At 54.6% G+C, this 19,364-nt stretch overlaps 1 protein-coding gene across 2 annotated transcripts in view; it reads left to right on the top strand.

Moving 5' to 3' along the window:
• alkbh8 (alkB homolog 8, tRNA methyltransferase) overlaps positions 1-19,364 on the top strand; it is a 72,755-nt gene that overhangs the window by 43,137 nt on the left and 10,254 nt on the right. For both annotated transcript variants that reach the window (XM_085999080.1, XM_085999081.1), the window contains exon 7: positions 18,985-19,091. In XM_085999080.1, coding sequence (XP_085855206.1) covers positions 18,985-19,091 — 107 coding nt within the window. The remainder of the gene's footprint in view (positions 1-18,984; positions 19,092-19,364) is intronic.

Below are 19,364 nucleotides of genomic sequence, written 5' to 3'. Positions count from 1 at the left end.
GCATTTCATTTTTTTTTGCAGTGGTGAGGGATAAATGAACAGATAATCCTTGCTGTTAATTATAGAATCGCACACATGCTGGGGTGCACGTTACATGGCCATAGCACATCGAGAGATCCAGTTGCTGTGATAAAACTGAAAGCAAAGTTCAACCGATCTGTCGGTGTCATTCCAACCTGATGTCTGGATTGTTCGGTATAGTATTCACAGATTAAGTTCGTAGGGCGGGGTTGGTTTTATTCTGTTTCCAGCAAGTTTTTTTTTGCTGGAGGCAAATGTGTCATAACTAACAACTAGTGAGAAACCTCCACTATTGATCCAGTCCATGCTGTCCAATGAATGGAATGTCTTCCGATACCTTTTAATAATTCTTATTGATTTGCTGGCAGTACGACTATCTTTTGGAACACTTCTGGTTCCTTACCCTGGGTTCATTTCAAATTCCACTGTCTGATCAGCAAATCTTCATTGTAGCAAAACAACCTTACCGGTGTGGTCCTTATCTTGCTGTTATGTCCCCCTCTAATATGAGGTCTATACACTGAGCCTCTGTTAGTTGTGCTTGGCTCAATGTTGTCAGGTTCCCCTGCTTGGTTAGCGGGGAAGACACTGTCCCTTTACACAGTTATGGAAAGCAATTGCTGCAGGAACAACTTTTCCAAGTGGCCGTGCCTCTCTGTTCTATATAGGAGGAAAAGTATATCTATATATATAAAGCGGCTCTTCTGTCTGTCTGTCCCGATGTCTGTCTGTCTGTCTGTGTTCTATACGTTTGAAAGTTACAGAGCGTACCGACGCGCGCGTCGCCTCAAAAGAAAGCTTGCGATTCCGGACCGGTCATAGGCGTATTTACGTTTCGGCCGCACAAAAATCCCACCCGCGGTATCCGAAAAACGTTCAGCGTTCCGCTCATTAGCATCTCATTAGCGACCGTGTGACGTCGAGGTCCACCAATCGGACGGCGGGTTCCTGGCGCGTGCCGTCCGACAGTTGAGTGTCGAGTGACTCGACGATTGACCAATCCTACGCTTCGGTGACCTGACCGGTCGACCAATCGGTGCGTGTGTGGGCGGGCCTTATCCTTCTGAGCCGAGGTGAGTGGCCGCCATCTTGATTTTTCACAATTTTTTCCCCCACACTTTCTGTGTGTTAGGGAACTAAGGTAAATATCTTAATGATGTGTTAGGGAATTAATGAACAATTTATTTCAGTTTTATATTGTGTTTAGCAACCCCCTCCTCACCCTCGCGCAGGGGGGACTCGGTGCTGGTCTCCAGGCCCGCTGCAGGCAGGCTTGAAGCTCCAAAAATTTCTCTCTCTCTCTCTCTTCCCTCTCTCTCTCTCCTTCTCCCCTTCCCTCTCTCTCCTTCTCCTCTTCCCTCTCTCTCCTTCTCCTCTTCCCTCTCTGTCTCTCTCTACTTCCCCCTCTCAGGTTTGACGGTGTCGGGGCCCGAAGTGAGCCGCTCTAACGGCCGCCAGCCCGCGGGGTTTCCCTGCCCTCGCGCCGCTGGCACTAACCGCGCATGCGCCGCCCGCCCGCGAGAGCCCGCTCTGGCTTTTTTTTAAACGGCTGTCCCCGAACTCAATCGGCGTCAGCCACGAGGGTCAGGGTGCGCGCGCAGCAGGAGCAGCTGAGACGCGGCAGTCTCTCTGTTCCGCTCTCGGCTCGGGCAGGGGGCGGGTCTCTCAGCCGCGATCTGGAGGGCGGGGCTCCGGAGAGTGGGACGCCGCTGCTCGGGGGGGCGGGGCTCGGGACATCGGGGGGTGGGATCTCGGCCTTGATGAGCGGGAAGGGTTACCCCGGCAACCGGCAAACTTCAAGCCGGCTCGGCCGGGGCTCGGCGTGCGGGAGGGCGGGGCTCTCAGCTGCAATCGGCGATCTGGAGGGCGGGGCTCCGGAGAGCGGGAGGGCGGGGCTCCGGAGATTGGGACGCCGCTGCTCGGGAGGGCGCGGGGCTCGGGACATCGGGGGGCGGGACATCGGGAGATCGCGGGGCGGGACATCGTGAGATCGCGGGCCCGGACTACAGATCGGGGGGGCGAGGCTCAGGAGATCGGGGGGGCCACCCTCGGGGGGCGGGGCTCCGGAGATCGGGGGCGGGGCTCCGGGGGGGCAGGGCTCGGGAGATCGGGGGGAGGGCCGTGCTGAGAAGGGGGGGCGGGGCTCGGGATATCGGGGTGGCGGGGCTCGGGATATCGGGGGGGCGGGGCTTGGGAGATCGAGGGGGCGGGGCTCGGGTGATTGGGGGGGCGGGGCTCAGGGACTCTCCCCCTTCCCTCCCCCCTCCCCTCCCCCCTCCTCCCCGCTCCCTCCCTCCCTCCCCTCCCAATCTCTCTCTCACTCCCAATCTCTCTCTCTCACACGCCCAATCTCTCTCTCTCACTCCCAATCTCTCTCTCTCACACTCCCAATCTCTCTCTCTCTCTCTCTCACACTCCCAATCTCTCTCACACTCCCAATCTCTCTCACACTCCCAATCTCTCTCACACTCCCAATCTCTCTCTCTCACACTCCCTGTCTCTCTCTCTCACACTCCCTCTCACACTCCCTATCTCTCTCTCACACTCCCAATCTCTCTCTTTCTCTCACACTCCCAATCTCTCTCTCTCTCACACTCCCAATCTCTCTCTCTCACACTCCCAATCTCTCTCTCACACTCCCAAACTCTCTCTCTCTCACGCTCCCAGTCTCTCTCACGCTCCCAATCTCTCTCTCTCACACTCCCAGTCTCTCTCTCTCTCACACTCCCAGTCTCTCTCTCTCTCACACTCCCAGTCTCTCTCTCTCTCACACTCCCAATCTCTCTCTCTCTCTCACACTCCCAATCTCTCTCTCTCTCACACTCCCAATCTCTCTCTCTCACACTCCCAATCTCTCTCTCACACTCCAATCTCCCTCTCTCACACTCCCAATCTCTCTCTCTCACACTCCCAATCTCTCTCTCTCACACTCCCAATCTCTCTCTCTCACACTCCCAATCTCTCTCTCTCACCATCCCAATCTCTCTCTCACACTCCCAATCTCTCTCTCACACTCCCAATCTCTCTCTCACACTCCCAATCTCTCTCTCACACTCCCAATCTCTCTCTCACACTCCCAATCTCTCTCTCACACTCCCAATCTCTCTCTCACACTCCCAATCTCTCTCTCACACTCCCCAATCTCTCTCTCACACTCCCAATCTCTCTCTCACACTCCCAATCTCTCTCTCACACTCCCAATCTCTCTCTCACACTCCCAATCTCTCTCTCACACTCCCAATCTCTCTCTCTCACTCCCAATCTCTCTCTCTCTCACACTCCCAATCTCTCTCTCTCTCTCTCTCACTCCCAATCTCTCTCTCTCTCACACTCCCAGTCTCTCTCTCTCTCACACTCCCAGTCTCTCTCTCTCTCACACTCCCAATCTCTCTCTCTCTCACACTCCCAATCCCTCTCTCTCTCTCTCACGCTCCCAATCTCTCTCTCTCTCTCTCTCACTCCCAATCTCTCTCTCTCTCACACTCCCAATCTCTCTCTCTCTCTCACTCCCAATCTCTCTCTCTCTCACACTCCCAATCTCTCTCTCTCTCACACTCCCAATCTCTCTCTCACACTCCCAATCTCTCTCTCACACTCCCAATCTCTCTCTCACACTCCCAATCTCTCTCTCACACTCCCAATCTCTCTCTCACACTCCCAATCTCTCTCTCACACTCCCAATCTCTCTCTCTCACTCCCAATCTCTCTCTCACACTCCCAATCTCTCTCTCACACTCCCAATCTCTCTCTCACACTCCCAATCTCTCTCTCACACTCCCAATCTCTCTCTCACACTCCCAATCTCTCACACTCCCAATCTCTCTCTCACACTCCCAATCTCTCTCTCACACTCCCAATCTCTCTCTCACACTCCCAATCTCTCTCTCACATTCCCAATCTCTCTCTCACACTCCCAATCTCTCTCTCACACTCCCAATCTCTCTCTCACACTCCCAATCTCTCTCTCACACTCCCAATCTCTCTCTCACACTCCCAATCTCTCTCTCACACTCCCAATCTCTCTCTCACACTCCCAATCTCTCTCTCACACTCCCAATCTCTCTCTCACACTCCCAATCTCTCTCTCTCTCACACTCCCAATCTCTCTCTCTCTCACTCCCAGTCTCTCTCTCTCTCTCTCTCTCTCACACTCCCAGTCTCTCTCTCTCTCTCACACTCCCAATCTCTCTCTCTCTCACGCTCCCAATCTCTCTCTCTCACACTCCCAATCTCTCTCTCTCTCACTCCCAGTCTCTCTCTCACACTCCCAATCTCTCTCTCTCTCTCACACTCCCAGTCTCTCTCTCTCTCACACTCCCAATCTCTCTCTCTCTCTCACACTCCCAGTCTCTCTCTCTCTCACACTCCCAATCTCTCTCTCTCTCTCACACACTCCCAAACTCTCTCTCTCACACTCCCAATCTCTCTCTCTCACACTCCCTGTCTCTCTCTCTCTCACACTCCCAGTCTCTCTCTCTCTCTTCCCCCCCAGCCGCTCTCTCTCTTCCCCCCCAGCCGCTCTCTCTCTTCCCCCACAGCCGCTCTCTCTCTTCCCCCCCAGCCGCTCTCTCTCTTCCCCCCCCCAGCCGCTCTCTCTCTTCCCCCCCCAGCCGCTCTCTCTCTTCCCCCCCAGCCGCTCTCTCTCTTCCCCCCCAGCCGCTCTCTCTCTTCCCCCCCAGCCGCTCTCTCTCTTCCCCCCCAGCCGCTCTCTCTCTTCCCCCCCAGCCGCTCTCTCTCTTCCCCCCCCACTCGCCCTCTCTCTTCCCCCCCACTCGCCCTCTCTCTTCCCCCCCACTCGCTCTCTCTCTTCCCCCCCACTCGCTCTCTCTCTTCCCCCCCACTCGCTCTCTCTCTTCCCCCCCCACTCGCCCTCTCTCTTCCCCCCACTCGCCCTCTCTCTTCCCCCCCACTCGCCCTCTCTCTTCCCCCCCACTCGCTCTCTCTCTTCCCCCCCACTCGCTCTCTCTCTTCCCCCCCCACTCGCTCTCTCTCTTCCCCCCCACTCGCTCTCTCTCTTCCCCCCCACTCGCTCTCTCTCTTCCCCCCCCACTCGCTCTCTCTCTTCCCCCCCACTCGCTCTCTCTCTTCCCCCCCACTCGCTCTCTCTCTTCCCCCCCACTCGCTCTCTCTCTTCCCCCCACTCGCTCTCTCTCTTCCCCCCCACTCGCTCTCTCTCTTCCCCCCACTCGCTCTCTCTCTTCCCCCCCACTCGCTCTCTCTCTTCCCCCCCACTCGCTCTCTCTCTTCCCCCCCACTCGCTCTCTCTCTTCCCCCCCACTCGCTCTCTCTCTTCCCCCCCACTCGCTCTCTCTCTTCCCCCCCACTCGCTCTCTCTCTTCCCCCCCACTCGCTCTCTCTCTTCCCCCCCACTCGCTCTCTCTCTTCCCCCCCACTCGCTCTCTCTCTTCCCCCCCACTCGCTCTCTCTCTTCCCCCCCACTCGCTCTCTCTCTTCCCCCCACTCGCTCTCTCTCTTCCCCCCCACTCGCTCTCTCTCTTCCCCCCACTCGCTCTCTCTCTTCCCCCCACTCGCTCTCTCTCTTCCCCCCACTCGCTCTCTCTCTTCCCCCCCACTCGCTCTCTCTCTTCCCCCCCACTCGCTCTCTCTCTTCCCCCCCACTCGCTCTCTCTCTTCCCCCCCACTCGCTCTCTCTCTTCCCCCCCACTCGCTCTCTCTCTTCCCCCCCACTCGCTCTCTCTCTTCCCCCCCACTCGCTCTCTCTCTTCCCCCCCACTCGCTCTCTCTCTTCCCCCCCACTCGCTCTCTCTCTTCCCCCCACTCGCTCTCTCTCTTCCCCCCACTCGCTCTCTCTCTTCCCCCCCACTCGCTCTCTCTCTTCCCCCCCACTCGCTCTCTCTCTTCCCCCCACTCGCTCTCTCTCTTCCCCCCACTCGCTCTCTCTCTTCCCCCCCACTCGCTCTCTCTCTTCCCCCCCACTCGCTCTCTCTCTTCCCCCCCACTCGCTCTCTCTCTTCCCCCCCACTCGCTCTCTCTCTTCCCCCCCACTCGCTCTCTCTCTTCCCCCCCACTCGCTCTCTCTCTTCCCCCCCACTCGCTCTCTCTCTTCCCCCCCACTCGCTCTCTCTCTTCCCCCCCACTCGCTCTCTCTCTTCGCCCCCCCACTCGCTCTCTCTCTTCCCCCCCACTCGCTCTCTCTCTTCCCCCCACTCGCTCTCTCTCTTCCCCCCCACTCGCTCTCTCTCTTCCCCCCCACTCGCTCTCTCTCTTCCCCCCCACTCGCTCTCTCTCTTCCCCCCCACTCGCTCTCTCTCTTCCCCCCCACTCGCTCTCTCTCTTCCCCCCCACTCGCTCTCTCTCTTCCCCCCCACTCGCTCTCTCTCTTCCCCCCCACTCGCTCTCTCTCTTCCCCCCCACTCGCTCTCTCTCTTCCCCCCCACTCGCTCTCTCTCTTCCCCCCCCACTCGCTCTCTCTCTTCCCCCCCACTCGCTCTCTCTCTTCCCCCCCACTCGCTCTCTCTCTTCCCCCCCACTCGCTCTCTCTCTTCCCCCCCACTCGCTCTCTCTCTTCCCCCCCACTCGCTCTCTCTCTTCCCCCCCACTCGCTCTCTCTCTTCCCCCCCACTCGCTCTCTCTCTTCCCCCCCACTCGCTCTCTCTCTTCCCCCCCACTCGCTCTCTCTCTTCCCCCCCACTCGCTCTCTCTCTTCCCCCCCACTCGCTCTCTCTCTTCCCCCCCACTCGCTCTCTCTCTTCCCCCCCACTCGCTCTCTCTCTTCCCCCCCCACTCGCTCTCTCTCTTCCCCCCCACTCGCTCTCTCTCTTCCCCCCCACTCGCTCTCTCTCTTCCCCCCCACTCGCTCTCTCTCTTCCCCCCCACTCGCTCTCTCTCTTCCCCCCCACTCGCTCTCTCTCTTCCCCCCCCACTCGCTCTCTCTCTTCCCCCCACTCGCTCTCTCTCTTCCCCCCCACTCGCTCTCTCTCTTCCCCCCCACTCGCTCTCTCTCTTCCCCCCCACTCGCTCTCTCTCTTCCCCCCCACTCGCTCTCTCTCTTCCCCCCACTCGCTCTCTCTCTTCCCCCCCACTCGCTCTCTCTCTTCCCCCCACTCGCTCTCTCTCTTCCCCCCCACTCGCTCTCTCTCTTCCCCCCCACTCGCTCTCTCTCTTCCCCCCACTCGCTCTCTCTCTTCCCCCCACTCGCTCTCTCTCTTCCCCCCCACTCGCTCTCTCTCTTCCCCCCCACTCGCTCTCTCTCTTCCCCCCCACTCGCTCTCTCTCTTCCCCCCCACTCGCTCTCTCTCTTCCCCCCCACTCGCTCTCTCTCTTCCCCCCACTCGCTCTCTCTCTTCCCCCCACTCGCTCTCTCTCTTCCCCCCCACTCGCTCTCTCTCTTCCCCCCCACTCGCTCTCTCTCTTCCCCCCCACTCGCTCTCTCTCTTCCCCCCCACTCGCTCTCTCTCTTCCCCCCCACTCGCTCTCTCTCTTCCCCCCACTCGCTCTCTCTCTTCCCCCCCACTCGCTCTCTCTCTTCCCCCCCACTCGCTCTCTCTCTTCCCCCCCACTCGCTCTCTCTCTTCCCCCCCACTCGCTCTCTCTCTTCCCCCCCACTCGCTCTCTCTCTTCCCCCCCACTCGCTCTCTCTCTTCCCCCCCACTCGCTCTCTCTCTTCCCCCCCACTCGCTCTCTCTCTTCCCCCCCACTCGCTCTCTCTCTTCCCCCCCACTCGCTCTCTCTCTTCCCCCCCACTCGCTCTCTCTCTTCCCCCCCACTCGCTCTCTCTCTTCCCCCCCACTCGCTCTCTCTCTTCCCCCCCACTCGCTCTCTCTCTTCCCCCCACTCGCTCTCTCTCTTCCCCCCCACTCGCTCTCTCTCTTCCCCCCCACTCGCTCTCTCTCTTCCCCCCCACTCGCTCTCTCTCTTCCCCCCCACTCGCTCTCTCTCTTCCCCCCCACTCGCTCTCTCTCTTCCCCCCCACTCGCTCTCTCTCTTCCCCCCCACTCGCTCTCTCTCTTCCCCCCCACTCGCTCTCTCTCTTCCCCCCCACTCGCTCTCTCTCTTCCCCCCCACTCGCTCTCTCTCTTCCCCCCCCACTCGCTCTCTCTCTTCCCCCCCACTCGCTCTCTCTCTTCCCCCCCCACTCGCTCTCTCTCTTCCCCCCACTCGCTCTCTCTCTTCCCCCACTCGCTCTCTCTCTTCCCCCCCCACTCGCTCTCTCTCTTCCCCCCACTCGCTCTCTCTCTTCCCCCCCACTCGCTCTCTCTCTTCCCCCCCACTCGCTCTCTCTCTTCCCCCCCACTCGCTCTCTCTCTTCCCCCCCACTCGCTCTCTCTCTTCCCCCCCACTCGCTCTCTCTCTTCCCCCCCACTCGCTCTCTCTCTTCCCCCCCACTCGCTCTCTCTCTTCCCCCCCACTCGCTCTCTCTCTTCCCCCCCACTCGCTCTCTCTCTTCCCCCCCACTCGCTCTCTCTCTTCCCCCCCACTCGCTCTCTCTCTTCCCCCCCACTCGCTCTCTCTCTTCCCCCCACTCGCTCTCTCTCTTCCCCCCCACTCGCTCTCTCTCTTCCCCCCCACTCGCTCTCTCTCTTCCCCCCCACTCGCTCTCTCTCTTCCCCCCCACTCGCTCTCTCTCTTCCCCCCCACTCGCTCTCTCTCTTCCCCCCCACTCGCTCTCTCTCTTCCCCCCCACTCGCTCTCTCTCTTCCCCCCACTCGCTCTCTCTCTTCCCCCCCACTCGCTCTCTCTCTTCCCCCCCACTCGCTCTCTCTCTTCCCCCCCACTCGCTCTCTCTCTTCCCCCCCACTCGCTCTCTCTCTTCCCCCCCACTCGCTCTCTCTCTTCCCCCCCACTCGCTCTCTCTCTTCCCCCCACTCGCTCTCTCTCTTCCCCCCCACTCGCTCTCTCTCTTCCCCCCACTCGCTCTCTCTCTTCCCCCCCCACTCGCTCTCTCTCTTCCCCCCCACTCGCTCTCTCTCTTCCCCCCCACTCGCTCTCTCTCTTCCCCCCACTCGCTCTCTCTCTTCCCCCCCACTCGCTCTCTCTCTTCCCCCCCACTCGCTCTCTCTCTTCCCCCCCACTCGCTCTCTCTCTTCCCCCCCACTCGCTCTCTCTCTTCCCCCCCACTCGCTCTCTCTCTTCCCCCCCACTCGCTCTCTCTCTTCCCCCCCACTCGCTCTCTCTCTTCCCCCCACTCGCTCTCTCTCTTCCCCCCCACTCGCTCTCTCTCTTCCCCCCCACTCGCTCTCTCTCTTCCCCCCCACTCGCTCTCTCTCTTCCCCCCCACTCGCTCTCTCTCTTCCCCCCCACTCGCTCTCTCTCTTCCCCCCCCACTCGCTCTCTCTCTTCCCCCCCCACTCGCTCTCTCTCTTCCCCCCCACTCGCTCTCTCTCTTCCCCCCCCCCCCCACTCGCTCGCTCTCTCTCTCTCTCTCTCTCTCTCTCTCTCTCTTCCAACAACAACATGCCCTCGAAAAAGCCTCGGCACCGCCGGGCACCCCCAGCTAGTATACTATATTCAGTATACTAGGAGAATAAAGCAGGAACAAAGTCCCGTTCACCCATCACGCCTGTGCTCACTGACCTACATTGGCTCCCCAGCAACGCCTCAATCTTAAAATTCTCATCCGTGTTTCAAATCCCTCCAGGGCCTTGACCCTCCCTATCTCTGTAACCTCCTCCAGCTCTGCAACCCTCCGAGAATAGTGTGCTCATCCAATTCTGGCCTCTCGCACAACACCGATTTTCATCGCTCCACCATTGGTGGCTGCTCCTTCAGCTGCCTAGGCCCTAAGCTCTGGAATTACCTCCGCCCCCCCTTTAACCTTTCCACCTCTGTACCTCTCTTTTCCCCTTTAAGATGCTCCTTAAAACCTCTGTCCTTAACCAAGTTTTGGCCATCTGTCTTACTATCTCCTTATGTGGCTCGGTGCCAAATTTTGTTTGATAACGCTCCTGTGAAGCGCCTTGGGACATTTTACTACGTTAAAGACACGATATAAATGCAAGTTGTCGATGTAAAATTGCTCTTTGATCCCCAATAGCTACTTAACCAGCAACTAAAAATGCCTGTTGTATCCTACTTGTGCAAAGTTCATGCTATGCGTTTGTTGCATTCTCTTGCTGACTGAGCATAATTCAGCACTTAAAATTTAAAGGATTTAAAGGTTTTCACAGCAGACTTTCTTGAATGCCTATTTGTAGTAGGTGTTTGTCTTGTATAACAATACTTCCCCTTGCCTTAGCAGATTCCTTCAAGTCTGGCAATTATTTCCTAATATTGTATCAGATCTTGTGGGTTCAGGAGGCAGAATTGACCCTTTCTGCAATGTTCACTTGTCCTGCTGAACCAGGCTCTCTGGAGAGGCTGACTAAGAATTCCATAATCCCTTTTTTTTCTACTTCAGTCTTCGCAGGAATCTTTTTCAAGTACCTGGTCATCAAACTTTGATTTGTCTGACAACCTTTGTAGCACAAGGATATTACAGGAAACTCTCGTTTAAACGGCACCTAAATATCCAGAATTTTCTACTAACCGGCAAAATTCATACTCCAAAAACACCTCAATAACCGGCAATGTTGCCGAGTCTGAGTCCGAGTGTCCAGCGGTGGCCAAGTTAGTCAGTGGGGGTAGTTCTCCAAACTGCCACTACTCGGCTTCTTGGTCTGAACACCTCAATAACAGGAGTCTGACTCTTTGTTTGTTAAAAATAGCCTCGGTAGATAACCCTCTCCGTCATCCGGAATTTTTAATCAACCGGCACCATCCCGGTCCCGTCAGTGCCGGATACCAGAGAGTTTCCTGTACATCATTAACAGCTGCCCAGCTCTCCCTTATGGTACTGTAGAGTTTAAAGGGCTGCTTAATGCTTTTAACAGGAGTTGGCCCACATCCTTGATCTTACCACTGTGCGGGTATTTTAGTGCACGTCTTATCAGTGCCCCGTACTACTACAGTACTACTAAACTCCCATCCATCGGCTCAGCAGCGACGATGGGGACCAAGTGATTCCCTCCACTGTTGTTGGTTCTGAACTAGCCTGGCCGCTATGTCAGCTGTATCTCTTTCTGTGACAAATCATTCTTGACATTATCTATCCTGCACTACTTTAGTCTTCCTTGACTTCTTGTTCCAAGTACCACTGTATGCAGGCCCATGAAAGATATTCTAGCGGTTTCTATTCCTGAAGCATGCCTAACCATCGCAGTTGTCCTCCTTGGATCCTCTGTACAAGCATTGTTTTTTGTCCAAGCCATATTCTTATTATACCATTCTTGATTCTTTGCATCCTGGATATTCCCAGTATTCCTCTCAACCAGCTCAACTCTGATGTTAGTTTCTTTTGTGTTTCAACTTTTCTCATTTGCCAGCACTTGGATGCAGACAATGATACAGGGATAACCATTGCTTCATAAACTCTTATAGTTTTTACCAAGATATCTTTAGCCTTCCATATGCTGTTTAATCTTTCAAAGGCAAGTCCAGTCCTTTTTTTGATGTCTTCTTCACAACTCCCATTCTCTGACCCTAACCCACCAAGGTGTACAGACTTTTCCACCTGTTCAACTACATCCCTGCTGCACAAAACAGGCAAAATCAGGGGTTACAGTTAACCCTTCATTATCATGGAAACATTAATTTCCAAGCTATAGCTAACCCAATGGCCCTGGAGCAAAGGCAACATTAACATAATGAACAGAAAGTCCTTGGTTTGATTCTCCATGGCAGCAATTGGGTCACTACAATCTCATCATTGCCCCAGGGCAAGGGAGGGGAAAATTCATTTCCCTATTCCAATACCACTATCTGGTGATCCCAGTTGAAAATGTACTCGTATGGATATTTGGGTGACGATCGGATCAGATTTGGTTGTGTGGTTGCATAATCTGTGGACTCTCGGGGCTCGATTTTCAGTGTGCCGTGGAGTCGGGATTGGAGGCGTGTGAGGGGTTAAATTCCCGAAATCGGGGGTCCCGACCCCAACCCGCCTCCATGTCAGTTTCAAAGCAGGCGGGTACCCGCCCCACACTGGGACCCACCTCCCCGAGGCGGGAAGGGATTAGTGCCAATTAACTGCCTGTTAACAGGTCGTTAACAGGCAGTTTTTAGCCTAATCCCTATTTTGAAGCTTTAACTGTGGGATTCCCGACGGCTCCAAACCACACCAAGTTGGAGGAGTCGGGCCGTCGGGTTGAAGGACTTGGAGGGGTCGAGATGTCAGTGTTCAGGTGAGTGATGTGTGCATGAGTGCAAAGGTAAGTGTGTTTGGTGTGTCTAAAGTGATTAAATCAGTTTTACATACCTTTTCAGCCTTCCTTCCTTTAGGTTCGGGGAGTCCCTCATCTCACCGGCACAGAAAGCAGAATGGCTGCGAACTGTCAAAAGTGACAGCCTGCAGCTTTCTGTGCAGGCGAGATTTCTAACTGAGTCTGTGGAGAAGGACTCAGGTTAGAAGTAAGACTGTCAGTGTTTGACAGCCTCAAACAGCTGTGAAACACTGGTATTTCATCTGTCAAAACGTCTTGACAGATGAAATTTCAGTCTGTGACATCACCTGTTGCCAGGTGGCCTTTAACTGGCCTGCTGAGCCCGCTGGGTGGGCTCAACAAGGTCAATCAAGTTAAAATCGCGTGGATTGGCTGCATCTCGATGGAGGCGGGACTACAACCCCGAAAGTTGTAGTCCCGACTCCTGAATGAAAATCCAGCCCTCAGTGTCTAGGTGCACATCTGAAGAATAGCTATTTGTGTAAGCTACTGACAGCACCTGAGGAGCTGTACCCAGCGCCAGTCAGAATTTTGAGCAGAGGAAGGGAAAGAAATAACAAAAAAAGGATAGATTTAAGGGATAATTTCCTGCTTAGCTCCTGGTGTGGAGTCTCACCAAGCAGAAGTGGGGCTTGGAGATGGGGCTATAGGGAACAGGGGCAATTATATGACCCATGCCCCAATCTAGCAAGATGCACACCGAAAGCCTCACCTCAAAATTCCTTTTTATATTTGTTTTGTTGCTGTCTCTGATCTATTTTTAGCTATTATGTTGTGATTTGAACTAAAATATTAATTAGGCTCTCTGAAGCTCTCAGTTGCTAGTTGGTGCTTGAGTGGCCCAGGTTACCTTTTCCTGTGGGAAGCACTGAACATCTTCTTGGTGCCTTAACATACTGAGATTTGGAATGTAGTGCATACCTTCTTCCTGCTGTTTTTGTGATGCAGTGTATTTAGGATGTCACTGCAATTTCTGTCCATTGCAGCAAGGTGAAGATCCTTCCCTTTGTAGTAGGCCAATCATGCCTTCCTAATGGGTTTGAAACCGAATTTAGATTCAATTATTAATTCAGATTAAGTTGTCATGAAAAACAGCAACTTGATTTCACTGAAGATTTGAAAGAAAATGCTATGGTTGTTTTTGTCATTCCAGTGGAAGGCAATTCAAGTGAAATTGAACAGAATTACCTGTTCAGGCAACTTGGATCCTTTTGTGGGCAGTTTATTAGGTGGATTCAGCTTTCAGAGGACCTAAGCATCCATTTTACTGGCTACTCTTCCACCTCCTGCTTTATTTTAAAATCTCCTTTCACCAAAAACTGTCCATGTAAATGAAAATTGTGATTCCATTAAAAAATATATTTTAGAAGCTATAGTTTTTGTCATTGCACTCTTGTGAAGCTTTGGAATGTTTTACCACAATAAAGGTGCTATATAAATACAAGGGCCTAGAAATTCAGTATAGCCACGTTTGGGGCGCTACAGCATGGCGTTCGCTAACTTTTGCGCCCGGCGCAACTTAGCGCCACCTTCGCCGATATTCAGTTGCATCGCCCCAAGAGGTTGCTGCTGCGCTAAAGCAGGCGATGCACGACTATCATTAGGCGCTAAGCCGGCGATCCAGGGCGCAAACACCGAAGGCGGGCGCAGCGCAGGTGCGGCGAGTTGCTCATTGAGGGCAGACAGTCAGGCGCCGGTCAGCACTTAAAGGGGGAGGGTGGAATTGCTTGGCTGCCACGCCCCGCACACTGCAGCCCTAAGGCAAGGCCTGAACACTGCTTCTGGAACAGCTCCACGCCCAGGAGAATGGAGAAGGCTAGGGAGAGAGCGCAGCGCTTCGGCGAAGGTGACCTGAGGCTGCTGGTTGGCGCAGTGGACCGCAGGCGCCATATCCTCTTCCCTGAGGGTGGCAGGAGGCCGCTACCCGCCGAATATCGGAAAGCATGGAGGGATGTGGCAAACAAGGTCACGTCCAACAGCGTGGTTGGCAGGACACCAACCCAGTGCCGGAAAAAATTCAACAACCTCACTCGGGTTGTCAGGGTGAGTACCCTTTCCAGTATCCTCCTCATCCCTGCATGTGCACCTCACTTTATGGCCAAACCGGTCTGAAAGCCCTAATGGCCAGCCCTCATCCAGCAGCTATGGGACTGTCATGAAAAGCACTTGCGCAATCAGGACTTTAGACACTGTCAGGGCTAATCGAACATGGGAGGCAGTGCGGGCAAGATCAGGGCTTGACACTGTACTTGGAGGCGGTCCTTTCTCTTGCAGGCCAAGCTGGCGCATAACAGAAGACAGCAGCGACAGACCGGGGGAGGCCGTCCTGACCTGAAACAGCTGAGCGACCTCGAGCAGCGAGTGGAGCGGATCATGGCAGGCCGGCTGAGTGGCCCCGTCGCCACTGGAGATGCTGACCCTGTTCTGGGCACCAATGGTAAGGTCATCACCTTTTTGACCTCTCCCTTTCCACTTGCGCCTCACACCAGCATCCTTTGCCACTATCGAACCAATGCAGTGCACAGCAGCACTCATGCCTCCCTCGCTGCCGCCCTGTCCTCACTCTAAAGCAACTCTTGTGCCTCCCTGCTTTCAGATGGTGATTCGCCAGGTGAGGAGGCGGCCCCTCAAGCTGGCACTGTGTCCGAGTCAGACATAGAGGAAGAGGAAGCCAGCCCATCAGGGACACCCTCAGCCGAGGCAGCCCATGGCCATGATGGTGACACTTCTCCCCGGAGGGTGAGTGCGGCCTCCAGTCCTGCTACGGTGAGCGCAGAGGAGGTGCGGCTCCTAGCGGAAATGGGCGCCCAGGCTGAGCGCAGGCACACTGAGCTCATGGCTACAGTGGCAAGGATGCCTGACTCCATAGAGTCACTGGCAAGGAGTGTGCAGGAATTCAGGGCAGCACAGGCCAGGAGTCTGCAACAATTCAGTGCAGCACAGGCCAGGAGTCTGCAGGACATCGCGGCAGCACAGGCTAGGAGTCAGCAGGAATTCGCTGCTTCACAGGCGGCTTCTAGCCAAGTGCTCAGTCGTGCCGTGCATTCACTGGCTGCTGTCATGCAGACACAGACCAGGGCCACACGGGCACTAACTGCTGCCACACTCGCTGGATCGGCCAGGCATTGCCGGGGCACTCGCTGTGCCACAGCAGCCCAGGAGTCTCTGCCTCAGAGATTGCTGCGCATGCTGCAGTGCTGGCCCGTGCGTGTGCCAATGTATCAGCCGACCAGGGAGTGCCTGTGATCTGTCAGGTTGGCAGCATTCCTGCAGCCAACACTGTCACTCCTCCATTGCAGCTGCCACCAGCTGTTGGACAGACTGCTGCCGCCCAAGCAGAGTTGGAGCAGTCAGCAGCCGGCCCCTCCAGGCCCAGAGCTGGTCCAGGCCGACCCCCAAGGGCATCTGCCGTCTCACCATCTGACCCTCAGCAGCCTTCCCCCAGCCTTGCTGCAGCCACTGGGGTGCCATTGAGGAGGAGCTGCAGGGCGGGTAGGGGCCAGTCACGGAAGCGAAACGGATCACCCTCGCAGGGGAAAAAGTAGAAGGTGTGGCCAAATGTTTTGTTTTACTTATAAAAGCCGAGACTGGTGTATTTGTTTCATATATAAAAGCCGAGACTGGTGTATTTGTTTCATATTTAAAGGCCGAGACTGGTGTATTTGTTTCATATTTAAAGGCCGAGACTGGTGTATTTGTTTCATATTTAAAGGCCGAGACTGGTATATTTGTTTTACTTGTAAAGGCCGAGACTGGTGTATTTGTGTTTTTTGGGGGGGGTTTCTCTCCATTAGTTTGTCATGTGGGAAGGGCACAGAGGTATCATAGTAAAAAAAATTCTAAAATCGCACTGTCCATGCTTTCTTTTGGAAGTCCTGGTTGCCCTGCTCGGCTGAGGGCTTGTGGAGCGGCTACATTCATCTTCTGCCATTGGCACAAGCCATTTCCTGAGAGGGGGCCTAGAACCGACTTGCAATAAGCTGCCGACGGGCGGCCCTTGCACTTTCTGCCTCCCTCCTGTGCTGGTCCTCCTTCTCCTCCTCTGGTGGTCCTCCAATGTCTGCTGGCAGTGGCTGAGTCCTGCGGATAGCCAGGTTGTGCAGCATGCAGCACACGACAACGAAATGGGAGACTCACTCAGGCGAGTACTGTAGGGCTCCCCCGGAACGATCCAGACAGCGGAACCGTTACTTCAGCACGTCGATTGTTTGCTCAATGATGTTCCTGGTTGCTTGATGGCTGTCATTGTATCCCTCTTCAGCAGGGGTGCTGGGCGCACGGAGCGGGATCATCAGCCAGGTGCACAAAGGATAGCCTTTGTCCCCGAGAAGCCATCCTCGTGGGTGAGGCTGGGCCTCGAACATGTCTGCCACAGAAGTCTGGCGCAGGATGAAGACATCGTGGCTGCTGCCTGGAAAGCGGGCATTGACAGCTAGGATGAGCTGCCTGTGGTCACACACCAACTGCATGTTGAGTGAATGGTAGCCCTTCCGGTTGTGGTAATCCTCTGCATTCTCTAGAGGTGCCCGCAAATCCACATGCGTGCAGTCAATGGCGCCCTGCACCATGGGGAAGCCCGCTAATGCTGCAAAGCCCATTGCACGCTGTTGCTGCTTGTCAACGGTCATGGGGAAGGAGATGAACTGACGTCTCCTTCTGAAAAGGGCATTGGCCACCTGGCGGATGCAGCAATGTACCGCAAACTGGGAGATGTTGGAAATGTCCCCAGTAGCGGATTGGAAGGAGCCGGTGGCATAGAAGTTGAGAGCCACCGTCACCTTCACTGCCACCGACAGAGACGTCCTGCTCCTCAGCTGTGGCTGCAGATCTCCGCGAAGCAGGTGGCAGATCTCAGTGACCACCTCCCTTCTGAATCGCAGCCTCCGAACACACTGCTCCTCAGAGATGTTCAGATATGATAACTGCTGGCGGTATACCCTGGGTGGGTAAGGCCTCCTTTGCCGACGCCTGTTGCCCCTTCTCCGTCTGGCCATGACTGGCACTCTCTCACGGCGTCTCTGAGCCCTTTGAATGCAATGGAGAAGCCCAACGTTTCCACCCATTGCAGCCCCCATTATATGTTTCCAATCAATGCTATGACTGAAGTTAAAGACAAGTGCAAAGCTGTGGCCTGAAACCACAAGTACCTGTGCGAGTGTTGAGCCAAACCAGAAAGCTCTCTACCTTTGTCTCTCTCCAAAGATCCGTCTCTCACAAAGAAGGAGTGGTGCAAAATGGCTGCCATTTATACTGCAGGAGGAGTCCCCTTTAATTAGCGCCCCCCCGCGCCCCGCAGCGACTGGGAACCGTTCCCCTCTACCAGTCGCTAGGGGCGCCAGGCGCACAATAGGTCGGCGCCACTGAATTTCCGGTTTGGGGCGCACAAAGGGCGTTGCACCATGAAATGACGTCAGTATCTGCGCGCGCAGCTGAGCGCGCGCAAAGGTTTTGCGCCGCCGCTAAATCTTAACTGAAGTTCGCGAGAGGCGCAGATCGCACTGCGCCTGGGCGCTAGCCGCTTAGCACCCAACTTCTCCTCCTCCTAAGGCGCTAGTGGCTGGCGCAAACAACTGAATTTCTAGGCCAAGTTGTTCCATATTCCTGATACAACAGTGCACTGTGCTGCTGACCCACTGGCAATTTTCAGTCTGACAGACTCACCATTTCAGGCAAGTACACCTTGGGGTGGGTGGGGGGGCGGGGCCCATAGATTTTCAACTACTGGCCACCCGTTTCTGTATTGAAAACGGTGGCCAGTAATTAAAAATTGGAACTAATGGAAGGAACCACCTCAGCAGTCCTTTGATGCCCAAGGCCCGCCTCAAGCAATTGGGCTAGCATCCTGCCTACCTACATGAATCAGTTGCTTAAACATGTAGACCGGGGTAGGACACAGATTGCAATTTTTGTGTTCAAATGGGCGGAGCCTGCACAGCACACGCTCTTCCCATTTGTACCAGGCGTTGAACGGCCTAACCAGCAATCCTTAAAGGGACTGCTGGAGGCCACCCAAAAGTTAGCCCAGGAAGCTTACAATTTTTTTTTGATGGCCTCCCATCCTCCCCAGGCACGACTGCTGGTTGAGTCAGCAGGGGAGCTGGCCAATTTCCTGCTTGGTACCCGCAGCTTGGCGACGGCATGAAAATGTGGCTTGCGCCTCAAAATGGTTCGGAACCTCATGCCAGTATGAATGGCCGGGCAGAGCAACTGCTCTACAGACTTCGCCCCTGTTTTGGGTACTTCAAAATCAGCTCCTGCTGTCGGATTTGCTTAAGGTGAATTTTCAGTTTGCAATGATTTGCTTCTGTATATTCTTTCCTAAAATGTTTGATTTACAGATTATAAAACAATCCAATCTCCAGCAACTATTTCTTGCTCACTGGTAGAAGGTATCTTGTGTAATAGTCTTCCAGAGTTTAATAGAAATTAGCTTGTTGTCCTAACACAATCTACTGCTTGTCATTGGTTTTAATAAATGCTAATTTTAAAAAAGGCTCATTTTTCTCATTTTATTGCATTGAAAGTAAGAACAATTTAGATAAGAAATACCTACACAATACATATGTGGGAGTTTCCCATTGCTGCCAGTTCATACGTTGGATACTGTGTTTTGCTGACAATTGAAATAAATGAGTGTTTCAGTACTTTCCCACTTTGTGACAGCAGAAGTTTTTTAGCTTGACATCTTTTAATTTATATTTGTTATTTTGGATTTAAAACAAAGTATTATTTTCTTTATCTGTAGACAGTGATGGATTTTAAACTCCCAACTGGCCGCAGTGTTGCAGTGATGTTACCCCGTCGTAGTCTACTGGTGATGACAGGTGAATCCAGGTACCTCTGGAGTCATGGGTGAGTAATATACAGATTAGACAAACTGCAAATCTTGCATAAAATTCAAAACAAATGGCTAAGAACAATTACATTATCTGAATTTTGTGTCCTTGGTAATGAGCTTTATAGAGAAACTATGAAGACGCTGTTGATGTATGTTTGATCCCCTGTCTCTTTATGGTCTACTTGTATTGTGCTGCTGGCAGTGTCCTGGCAGCTAGCTCTAGGGCTTTGCCTCTGCTGCTTAGAATGTGTCTGCATGGAATGATACTCCATGTTTTATTTTAAATA

The sequence above is a fragment of the Somniosus microcephalus genome, chromosome 10, assembly GCF_052327205.1.
Source record: "Somniosus microcephalus isolate GS21.2 chromosome 10, FLI_Smic_1.0, whole genome shotgun sequence".
Lineage (NCBI taxonomy): Eukaryota > Metazoa > Chordata > Chondrichthyes > Squaliformes > Somniosidae > Somniosus > Somniosus microcephalus.
This window is presented reverse-complemented; position numbering and strand designations above follow the sequence as displayed.